We start from the raw sequence: 12,674 nt of genomic DNA on the forward strand, positions 1-12,674 counted from the left end.
CAATCAGTTCTGTCTTGAGGGGAAACTTCAGGGTCAGAGAACTCCCTTTCTGCAGCCTTTAGCATTATAATTTGCTCAGCAAAAATACCATTTTTTAAAACCAGAACTTGACAACACTATCCTTTCTCCTTCCTCTAGGCAAATGCTTTCACAGGTACACAGAATAGTAAATCAGTTTTCTGGTCTATTAATATATGTGTTTAAGTTCTGCAGCGTAGCTGCCAAACTGTTCATGAAAGATCCTAGAAGCATTAGTTGAACCTATCAAGTTTCCTCCAAASTATCTGTGTGTACTTTAACTCCATGATTGAAGCCTGTCTTTACCTCCATGAAATTACAATCAACATCAAGAGAAAGGATGAGAAAAGCAGCAGCCCGCCAAGGAGCAAGAAGAGAAATATGCATTCCTTTTATAATTAAATATTGTAATTCTCAGGACATGCTTTCCTGTGCCACTTGGAAATTCCCTAAGTATACATAACCCATTCATTAGGAAAAAAACAAAAACAACAAAAAATTAGTGTCCTTAGCAAATTCAGCAGAATTGTTTAATTTTCGTACAGTAGGTGATCTACTGTAGACTTAGCCATTGCGAATTGTCCTCATTCAAGATGCAGCTATGTACAATGTTATTGTTTAAAGTTTATTTTTTAACCACATTTGGAATTGCATTTTGTTTGTGGCAGAAAAGCAACAGAACATTTTCTACCACTACTATTGTTAGCAGTGCTTTAATCATGATACTTTGAAACCTAAACCTGACTTGGAAAAGTTCACAAAAGGTCAACCTCAGAAATCTGATGGAAAGTTGGCATCTGTGCAGCCCTTTACATACATTCATACAGAGCACGGAATGTTTTTAATTGAATTAGAAGCACATCACTCAACATTCAGTCACAGGGTCTGAGCAGAGCAAGTGATCTGTACCACACGCTATGCATTAGCTAATTCAAGTGAATTTCCCAAAGTCTTTGAAAAGACGAGAAATTGTCAACTCTTGTGCTCTGCACAATGTGATATATTGGTGGATGAGCACAAGACCAGTCTACGTGAAAAGCACTTGCTACTCCAAAGGGGCTCTGGAAGTTTTGCTAAGAGTTGTCAGGAGAGAATCATTTTCAGCTGACCGCACTTTCCTTGGTCTATCCTCTGCACTTACAAAGACTCTTACTACAYGTTTTAAATTTTAGCTTCTCACTTTTCCTCAGGCTGCATCAACTAAATACTGAAGTGAAGTCAGCACTGCTTGGATGGGTGGCACTACAGCAACCTCTGGGAGTTCACACRGTAGGGATTTCTGAGCACCTTAACATCTTTCTGGCTAGTCTGACCTAAACATCCATTTCTACTGTCTAAAAAAACCAAAGACCCTACATCGTCCACATGATCCCYAGTTTCCTCCTTGGTACCAGACCCACTATTGCTTTTGCTTCACACCCAATCTGCTTTTTTTCCCCTCCCTTATGTGACTGGCTTTGGGACAGCCACTTGTTCCAAAGTTGAGGAGTCAACCATGTCAAGCAAGAAATGCAGAGCTTATAGAAGCTTAAACAACACCTGAGTCATCGCTGCCACCTTCTCTTTTATGATCCAGAGTCACWTTTCCTGCAGCTGRGGATGTAAAAAGGCAAAACTTTCAKCCTCTTCCTCTCTGTGATCTTTGAAAGAGCTTTGGGATCATCATTTTCCCACTTCTGCAGCTGGCAGCCAGGAGCCAAGCTACTGAGCTTATGAACAAACCCAGGTGTAGCAGTGATGCACCTGCTCTGCCTCAGGGTTTGACTTGTGCAGGCTTCCTCTGAAGCCAAAGCAGAGCTCCAGGTTACCTAGACCCACTGTTCCACCCCAAGACTACTATTCTGGTAGAAAAGCGCTATCCAGTTTGGAGAGAAGAGCATCTGCCCTGCCAGTCTGTTGTCTGTAGYAAAGCATCCAGCTGATTTCTTCCAAATAAAACTCATCTCCTGCAATCTAACACTTTTCATGCATTATTTGGACTTTCTRTTAGATGTGAAGAAAACCTAATTGTGAGGAAACAACCACCAGGTCGCCCCAGTATAGCCTTTATACCACCAAACTTACTACAGCTTTATATTTGTTTTCCATTTACCTTTTTGTTTAGCTAATGTTTAACTGTAACATGTTAGTGAACTCCCCTGCTTGAGTGACTCAAGAGCCCTCAACCTGTGTTTCCTTGTAGGATGGGAGGAAAAACCCCCCACTAACTTTTCTGGTGCAGTGTTTTTTGCAGTCTATACATTTCTCTTGTTAGTCAATACCTGAGGTGGGCAATAGCATCCTTCTCCTAAAAAAGCAACTCTCAAATCCTTTCATTACCAGGGCACTCCACTGAAGAAAAGTTAGGGGTGTCTGCTGGAGGGGAAGTCTCCTTCTCTGGAGATATTCAAGGCCCRCCTGGATGCAACCCTCTGTAACATGCTCTAGGTGACCCTGCTGAGCAGGGAGGTTGGACTAGATGATCTCCAGAGGTCCCTTCCAACCTTACTSATTCTATGATTCTTTCACACTGCATTTCTTGTCTCCAGCCATTGTCTAGCTTTGGTCCCTTCCGTTACATACCAGATATTGGACAAACAGAACAATAAAATCAGTTTTGTAACAAAATTTATTTTTGCTCTGTGGATACAAATCCCAAACATCAACAAACAAATTCCAGTGGAAAAATACCAGTCATTAACAATGAAAACTTTTATTATTATTTAATAAATAGAACTTTGGCATTCAAAATTCTAGCTGTAAACCCTACTTTAAAAAAAATTACAAAAAGAGGCAAGAACAACAAGCCTAAGCTGAGCCAGCCAGTGGCTCCTTTGCTTTTTACAATGAACACGTTTTGATTAAGTCATGACAACTCTATTTACATGTGAGGTATTCTGAGCAGTTCAAAAATTGAACTCAATTTACAAAACTACCAGTCTTTAGGGACTGATCCAGTACATATGTCAGCTGTGCTTTTAAAAGTTAGCTCCAAACACTCCTCCCCACTGAACTAATGATATACTGTAATTAATATACACAAAATCAACACACTATGATTTGAGTTTCCTGCTCACACTTCATATTCAAAAAAGCTGCATACTACAACCAGCCTAACATCAAAAGTGTATGCCTAGTACCTACTTTAAGTACTTGTATTTCTAGACATTATGCAAGAGTCCTTACTGCAAAAGCCTATAAACAAAGTATCGGCAGGCAAGAGGGAAACAAGGTGCAGTCATTGACATTCTAACAACTTATCTGAAGTTCACAGGGAATATACATTTACTTCGGGCAAAAAAGGCACAAAGGTATGCAGCTGTCAAATTAATATTGCTAATGAGCTACCAGAGTAAGTGATCTCTTTACATAATATCCATTAACTTCTTTTCAATATCCATTAACTTCTTTTCAATCTAAGAATGCAGATTAATTCAAAAGATCTTTTCCCCACTCATGACAGAACCCATTAGATTAGGCAGAAGAGCCAAGTTAGAGACGTAACTCCACCTATATAAGAACACTGGTAAGGACAGGAAAACTGCAGAAAACTAAGCCCATGCTGGTACACAGCAGCGTGCTGGAGCTCCCAGTGCAAGGGCAGCAGGAGCGGAGGAAGCATTTTCCTTTCTTTCCTCGTGCTCCCAACCTGCAAGCAGCCAAGAAAAGCATCTGAAACAAAAGCAGGCAGCAAGGCCAAAGGAAGGAAAGAAACCTTCTGAAGTGAAAAAGATAAAATCACTTTGGCTCTTGCAATTACTGCATGACTGCAATTAYTGGCAGTTTTAAGATGCTGATGTCTGAGTGGGTGGTTATAGCAAACTTAATTTCACAGAATTATCGCACTATAAAGCTACACAGGTGAGGCTAGGAACCTAAACCAAGTTTATACAATTGCGCTGCATTACTCCTATATAGCAAATACATAGCATCATCTATAGCTTGTTCGAAGACAGTTACTTTCTGAGTCTTTTTCAAAATACATTCTTGAATACAGTAGTTAATTACTGTAAGTATCTTCTAAAGGATTGTATAAATTTAATCTGAAGCTATACAAAAAAAATCCTGTACAAATTTGCTGACAGACAGAACTGTACAGTATCCATTCATTAGCGGTTGCTTTTCAGCCCTTGAGATTGTCTAACAGCTACAGCAAAAAGTTGTCATGACTAAATCTAAGCAATTCCAATGTTAACATTCATTAATCAACTGTATATTAAATACGCTGAATGAGACCACACACGCACACTACTTTTTAACCAATTAAACAATCATGCATATCCTAGACAAAGCTTATTCCATTTAGAGGCATCCATAAAGTGATGCATATATAGCAATTGCTACCACTACAACAGCCAAATTTTAAGAATTTAAATAAAATACTGTATCAATGTATATATTCAGTTGGTAATCTGTATCTTTGGCTCATACATCCATTATTTACCTCCCTATTTTTAATATGACTTAGGCAGATAAATTCAGGGTGCTTTAAAATCAAGTGCTTTAAAGTCAACATAAATATTACAGATTCTTCAATAAAAATTTAAAAATGCAAGAAGATTGTAGCATTGCAATCCAAGTATTACAACTAAAATGGGACCTCTTTCCTGAGGGAATTTCAATACTTAAAGAGCAAAAAAGCTCCCGAAGTGCTTTGCAAATATTAAATTACTAATCTCAACTCTGCCATACAGTACTGCCATTTGAGAGGTGGGACAGTGGAGGCACACCAGTCAAATGAACAGCTTAATAACACAAACTGACAGAAAAGGACTCCAAAAAAACATCCCATTCCTTCCTAATCACTCTATTAGACTCATTATGTCCACAAAATTTAGAAGCATGTGTTGCTTGGTAGTTTTTATAAATATAACATTTTCATCTAAGGAAATAATGTGCGGCCTAGGTGTTTCCTCCCTCCCTAATACTTTTAAGTTACTATTTGAAATTCTGTTGTTGAATTTCTGGTATTAGAGAAAGATGCCATGAACTGGGAACCTACTACTTCACTGTAGGGTCAAGAACAACAAACTATATCAAAGGAACTGGCTGTTAAAAATACTGAGGCTTCAGTTACAAAAGCCAGTCCTGTTAGAGGCACAGGAAACGGGGAAAGTCTATTTGTGCAAAGATCYTGGTTTTCTGTTTTGCACTAGTACGAAGGTGTATCTTCAGAACTACAGAAAGAGCAGTGTTTAGACACTAAAAATATACAGCCTCCTTTTTTCCCTTGAAGGGAATTTCACTTGAGATTACATTTAGACACTGTTTTTAGTGCTTGCAAGGAGGTGGATCAGTCAGGTTCATCTACCTGAAAATACCACGAAACAGTAACAGAAATAGTAACAATATTTTTTCACAGGTTAGTCCAGGTGTAGGTTCATGATAGAGAATACTGTCGAATAAATAAGTCCATAGAGTTAAAAAGAAGAAAAAACATCAAAAAAAATTTTTTTTAAATCACTAAAATATAAAAGGAACATTAACAGTAACTGTTTAACACGGAACAGAAAGTGAACACTGCCAAGTTAAACATTGGTAACTTTTGTCTACATTGCTAGATGCTTTTTTGCTATTAGATATCATCAGAAAACCGAAGATACTAATTCATTACATGAATTTTACTCTGTTTAMTTAGTCCTAACCGTTATGCTTTCTAACGGAGACTTCCGCTGTTACCAACACCACAGGGCAGCTGACCAGCTGACTCCTTCACCTCAGCCACTCCAAACTTTCTTTAAATATCACATATAGTTGGTGCTCACATTTTTTCTTAATAACGTGATTTAAGAGTGGTTTTGCTCTTTGTGGGCTTTTGTTTCCTTCAGTAAAATACTATTTTACACCACACACAACTGTTCAGCTAACTTTCCACGTTGTTCCAGGAAGGTGAGGGGCTGGTATTCCAGGTGTCCCACAGGAGCAGGATAGCTCTGCCAAGTGACACTTGCTGAATAAACTATGGAACATGTTCTTATCATCATCATCATTTTTTTTTTTTTTTTTAAATGGAATCCATTCTTACAAATATGGAGCAATTGAGAAATCCAAAACAATGTGGAAAGTTTTGCAGTCTTCAGATAACTTGGTATTCAACACTGGTAAGTAGAAACATTCTGTCTTGAGCTCTGATTTTTGCAAAAAGCATCAAATGCCCATTTCGTARCTCTATTCAAAAATGGTTGAGGTTGCTCACCACCTCATCAGGGGCCTTCTGCGAAAGGAACTTGCATATATAGACTGACCACATTTTAAAATGGATATTGAGAAAAAAAAGTACTGTACAAACACTGAAATACAGTCTACTCTTTCTGATAGCTACATCCTATGCCACGATTTTTTTTYTCCTCCCTGGGTTTGTGACAGACTTTGTACTTTTGAAGCTTCTTAAAGCAGCGCACAGATTTGATAGTCCTAAATGTGATGAATTTCACACACATGAAGTTGAAACTTGTTTTTGATTTTGCTACTGAGAAAGYATACTAGTGATCCATTACTGAAAATAACAGTTTTCCTCTATCAAATTCTTTAGGTGATCTAAAGAGTAGCTACTTTTTGCAGTGCTCTACGCTTATCCCAACTGCAATTCCTAGAATGAAGTGCAGTCACTGAAACCTCTGGCTTCACCACACAGAGCTCTAKGTCCTTTTACCCTTTTCTCCAGTTTCAGAATACTGATGATTCCTCCAGCAAGGTTTGAATGGCAAGGACAGTAGTAGCAACATGGTGATTTTGAYGCTCTCATTCCAGAAACCCCATGAAGTAATAAAATGAGTCCTAATGAAGGAAACAAAGTATCCAACTGAAACATTCTTCACAGCTTGTTCCTACATTCAGTAGTTTGGAGAAATATTTCTTGTAGCTTGCACCACTCTACTCAACCAATGACTCTCCCCTCCCCACCCGACTCCCAAGATTAAATATGCCCAATCCTCACAGATATGCATGTGCAGCTCTATTTGCAGTCTTCCAATATGGCTCCTTAATAGAAATGCAAAGACCTGTGACACAGCAACGTTTAATAAGTCATTTGCTGCTAGATGAAATGTTGTCATTGAGTAATGCAATTGTCCCCCATGTCCTGAGCATAACGGTCCGACATTATAGTCCTTAATTCATCAATATCCTTGCGTAACTGGCAAACATCCAAGAGCTTCTTCGACAGAGTTTCTGTGCTGTAGTAATTTTCATTCTCTTCAGCTGAACAGCTCAGTGCTGTGAGAAACAAACCCCACAGTTAAAAGTTTACTCTAACAACAGTGCTTTGTGAAACACTCGTCAGCCCCTCTTAAAATGGCATGGTAGCAAGATACGACATTTTAATTTAATTACATCAAGACAAATTATGCCCTAGCATGATGAAAACCCACCAAAGCATGGTACTGTGTGAATTTAAAGCCAATTCAGAACCTATTACTGGTTCTCTGAAAGATGGGCTTTTCTGTCTGCACTGAGATCTAGGCTTGCCAGCRGCTCTCAACAACAGTGCTAAGATGAAGAAACTGGGCAGAACAGTCAGGCTGGAGGTTTCAGTGCTATCTAGCCACTCAAAAAAGAGGGACAAGAGGATTCAGGAAAAAAGGTCATGTACAATTATGGAATAGTACTACAGATGTATACACATGCACTATTTATCCTGCTCATTGACGATGGTCTCATGGACTATAAGACTGTCACATGCTGCACCCCCCAATACCCCAAGGGGTTGCAGTGCAGATAAGTGTGGTGTGTAGTAGTTTTTCTGCACTGGACAATGTATTTTCCCCTTTCTACTTTGCTGAAGGTCTAGTTCAGCCACAAGTCTATCTAATTAGTTCTAATAAACATGCAGAAAACAGTATTTGATATATTCAGGTAAAAAAAAAAAGTAATTCTTTTGTGATCTTGTTAAAAGAAGAAGAAAACCCCCTTAACACAAACTCATTACACTAAATTTTTGTTTGACTAGCTTTAGGATGTGCTCTTCATCTCCAGGTTAAACAGCTGAGTAAGTCCAAAAGACAAGATGTGTGATTAGCAGTACTCAAGATGGAGTTGCCTGGYAGTCAGGCAGGCAATAATTTAATACACACATACCCATCCCAGAAACACACACCCACAGATATTCATGCTGTAGGTGTATACGCCCTCCATCACTTGAGCCCAAAGCCTTTAAAACAAAAACATACTTGAAGCATCTATCTCAGGCCCACTTACGAGCCTCTGGATCAGAACATGTTTGGCAGAAAACATCTATCAGCCCGCAAGGAGATTGCAGTGCGTCTCAGGAGGGACAGGCTTCTCAGTATGCACCTTTCCCTTCTAACAGGGTGAGTACATCCATGACTGGGAACAGCCAGTTGACTACCTTCTGTCCTTGGAGCTGACCAGGACCTGTGCACTCTTATGTAATTAGCAGCCCAGTGTTTCCAGGGAGCTCCAGTACAGCTCCTGCACAACTGCTTCAGAGGCACAGCAAGGGGCAGACTGTGGCCTGTAAGCTCAGCTGSTAAGTCTGAGCACCACTTAGCTAAACTGTTATTCTTCTGTGTCAAACACAAGTAATCATTAGAATGACAGCATCACTTACATCTGATTCCCAGCAGTAAGGAAAGGTTGGGCTCCTTGCCCTGAGCTCTCTGGGTAAGAATACTGCACAGTGCTTTCAAGTCATGCAAACAGTGGGACATTTCCTTGAACAACTGGTCTGCTATGGGCATCTTCTCAGAGACCGGCTGCCTAGCCTGTTCCACCTGCCGTATTTGTTCCTTCAGAGAGGCGTTCTCTTCCACCAATCTTTGGTTCTTCGTGAAAGAGACAAGAAAAAGTTAATTTGCAGCATATAGTATAGCAAAAAGTTTTCTGTTTCAAACCACAAACATTAAATAAAAATTTATTTATTGTTTATTAAATACATAGCATCAATATTTCTCTAGACTCCAAAGCATAATATTTAACCAGCTTTCACTCAACTGTCTATTCTATGGGTCCACCGTTTACTGGCCTTGGCACTAGAAATGCTCATTTTTTGAGGTAGAGATGGTATCTATTGCATCTGCACAGCACCTAGCATGAGTAAGTATGTATTAAGCTCATAGAGCCCTTCTATGAGCTGTCATAATCATGTTCTACAAGGTTTTTCCTTGCTGGTCTGGTTTGGGGTTTGGTTTTGAAGGGGTTTTACTTACTTCAAAGAGAGTTCTATTTAATTGCTCTATATTCTTTTCTTTTTCTTCAAGCTCATTTGTCATCTTCTGAACTGCCAGCTTTTCTTGCAAAAGCTTCTCTTGCATAGACTAAATCAAATGAAAACATAGGTGATGATTTTAAATTTTTATACTGTATGTATTTTCATACTGCACTGATAAAAAATGCACCCTCAGTAAGTTCCTAAATGTTATTTATTTTTGCATTTATATGTATTTATATATTTTGCATTTATATTTATCTTTGCATTAATTCCTCATTTATTTTCTACTATGTTCCACCTGCTGAAGCAATAGCTAGCATAACTACATGCTAACGTAASTATTCTAAATATCTCCAAACCCTTTAAACAAGCAGTATCAGTTCATAAACAAAAACACTCATGCAAAATGCTGCTCTAACAAGGAACATATGAAGTCTAAAATAACCACGCAGTACTGTTTATTCTATTCACATAACTTCACTTGAAATAAGAAGGACATTAATGACAACTAAACTCCATTTGTGTAATTACTGAGTTACAACTAAAGTTTTTTTCATCTTTATTTTCCATGAATACTGTGCCATGGGTTCCTACAACCTTTCACAACACAGAATTCACCTGGTGAATTTGCTATACAACTGAGAAGAAAGTCCTTGCCAGGCGATAACAGAGCAGTGACCTCCACTTAAAACCATTCACATACAAGATCAATCACAACGCTCAGCATATCTCCAACCGTGTTCAGTAACAACAGCAGGTAACTTACTTGTAGTTGATAGTATAATTTTAGCAGACAGAATAATTATTTTCGTCAGTAATAAAATCAACAGAATGTTTCTAGGATTCTCTTCTACTTAAGTCTTGGAGYGTTTTATGTTTGACTTCCAGACCAATCTCAGCAATAACCCAAACCTAGCAATGCTGCAATCAGCTGTGGCCAATTTCCCTCTTCAAGTCTTCCTGCTGCAACTGACTGAACTACTCTGAAGCTTCTCCTTCAAGCTGCGCAAAGCCCAGCTATAACACATTTTASCATCAGTTGCACTAGGTTTTGGGAGTATCGGACAGCTCACCTGAGGCATATGCTTTGAGAGAATCACAATGCTCATGAATTTATTACTTTGAATAACATATGCAACTGCTACGTCTAAAGCTTCACTATACTTAATTGTGTTCCAATGTGATTGTATTGTATTTTACTTTCTAGTAAGATAAGGATAATCCTACTTCTCAAAGTGATGTGGCATCTATTAAAGGCTTAAAGCACTGAATTGCAATGGAGTTTGACTATTCCAGATTAAAGGAATGAACTGTATTTTATTCTTACACTGGATTTCTAATTTTCACCCACAGAGCTGAAGCTCAGAAATCATTACATATTTCCACTTGAATTTTTGGGGTGAACTCAATGTGATCATGGTTTTGTCTTTGCTGTCAAAAGCAAACAGATGTATTTTGCTACTTGGCTTTTGTATCTGCATATATGCATTTCAAGGTCATTTGGCAAAATTCAGAAAAGGAATATTCAGTCTATCTAATCTGATCTAGYAACAATGAAACTGATTATATAAACTCCAGGTGCTTTATACCATAGAGATATTTTCAACTTTTCATGAAGAGATAACCAAATAAAAATCCTCTTTTGTTAACTGTATCATTCAGAAATCTGACGCTGTACTACTAGAGTACATGAAGTGTCCTCCACATCCCTAATTCAGCAGTACATTAATACGTAAAACCTGTTACCCAGTTTCAATTATACAATGTAAATCCAATTTTATCTTGCTCAAAATACAGTTAGAGCACTGGTAACAAAGCTGCATGCTTCGGCACAATTTTGATTCTACCCTTCCATTCAGTGATACTAGAGATCGCAACGGCAGCAACAGGAAGGAGCATTTCACAAACCAGCAGAGCTCACTTTACAGAACAGCCTTGTCTGGGAAGAATGTTTTTCTTGAATCTCTGCAGGTAGAAACCTAGAGATTGATCTTCCAAAGCTGAAAACTCTTACAGGGAAATCTAACCGGTAGTTTAAATAAAGTGCTATTGAAAGGTCAAGTCACTCTTTAGTATAAGATATGCTTAAGTTGCTGCATTCTCATTCTACAGCTCATTCAAAGGGGAGTGAGTGAGTGTGTGTCCGTGTTTCTATTCACACACACACACACACACACACACACGCAAAGAGGACAAAAAAGAAACAAGCTCACCACTTGACAGAACCACAGCAAACTGCCAAACTCAGTTTGGGGGCTTAAGAAAACAATTAAGCTTTGGTTAAAAACAAAAAAACAAACAAAAACAACCTTCATACTATGTGAAGTACTCCTTAACTGTATGAAAAAATGGGATTTTCAGGGCACTAATACTGTGAATCGTACAACATATGGAGCCTATGCCTGTATGTACATCTGCCTTATACCATACACAAGCCTTCCTTCACACTCTGTCAATGATGTATTTGACTTGCCAGCTACAAGAATCACAAGTGCTGAAAAGAACGCTGGGAGTACTGAGAAGGAAGGTAGGGCAAATAGTAAATGGAATTATTAATGGTCTGGCCACACAAAGGAGTTGTGAAGCCTTGACAAACAACTTCCTAACATACTCAGCTCAACACTTCAAAGCAGCAAAAAATCAGTAGTTTTTCATACCCTTTGCAAATCTGGAAAACAAAGGTGTTAGAATTTAGACACTTAATCTGGATAAAAAGCTTTATTTTTATGTAAGTAATAAAAATCACTGAGTAGAACTCAAATGACTATTTGTATTTAAACTATTCTCATGCACTCAGCCACGCCAAACATCTAGAAAGGAAGTGTCAAGATAACCTGCATTCTAAAGATAAGTTGCAGCAGAAAACACAACTTCCTGTTAGAGTGGGGAGGAAGGGAAGGAAGAAAACGGGCTCTGCTCTATGTCAAAGGAAACCTGCTGTGCCAGGAGAAAGGAGGAAACAGCTYTGCTTGATGCATTTCCTTTGTAGTGCTTGCAGATGAGTATAATCTGCAGTGATTGTTGAATAGTCTTTTATTTTTTTTTTTCTCTTGAACAGTGTCTGCTGGAAAATACGGTCATACTGGGTCAGATTGAAGGTCCATCTAGCTCAGTATCCTCTCCCTGCGGCAACAGCCAAAAAGAATATGTTTAGGGAGGAAAAGGAGAACAAGTCTCTAAAATAYCCTCTCAGCTTTCAAGCATCTTGAAATTTTAATAATCCTTCGTGCATTCCTCCTTCATGAAGTCCAGTGACATCCTGAGCCTCAGTTATAACAACTGTATTACTGCTACCAGTACCAGGTGCATGCTTTATACTTGTGTCAATACCAGACATTAAAGATTTGACTGTGCAGTCCTCCTTAGGAGGGGAAAGTGGCAGGGAGGACAGGTTTAGAAGTGTTACCTTCCTCAGTGTATTTTCAGAATTACGTTCGTCACTAAATTTACACTGCTGTGCAGATTACTCCAAAAACATCTTCCAGAATATTCCAAATATGAACATACT

General features: G+C 38.6%; 1 protein-coding gene across 1 annotated transcript in view; it reads right to left on the reverse strand.

Annotated features, from left to right (window-relative positions):
* Positions 1-2,608: 2,608 nt before the first annotated feature.
* CEP85L (centrosomal protein 85L) overlaps positions 2,609-12,674 on the reverse strand; it is a gene marked incomplete at its 5' end in the record, with an annotated part of 99,922 nt that continues 89,856 nt past the window's right edge. The window contains 3 exons of the mRNA XM_085318747.1: positions 2,609-7,212; positions 8,567-8,780; positions 9,165-9,272. Of these exons, the coding sequence (XP_085174873.1) occupies positions 7,049-7,212; positions 8,567-8,780; positions 9,165-9,272 (486 nt within the window). The remainder of the gene's footprint in view (positions 7,213-8,566; positions 8,781-9,164; positions 9,273-12,674) is intronic.

The sequence above is a fragment of the Rhea americana genome, unplaced genomic scaffold (genome assembly GCF_003343005.1).
Source record: "Rhea americana isolate MKP2758 unplaced genomic scaffold, rheAme1 scaffold_117, whole genome shotgun sequence".
Classification (NCBI taxonomy): domain Eukaryota; kingdom Metazoa; phylum Chordata; class Aves; order Rheiformes; family Rheidae; genus Rhea; species Rhea americana.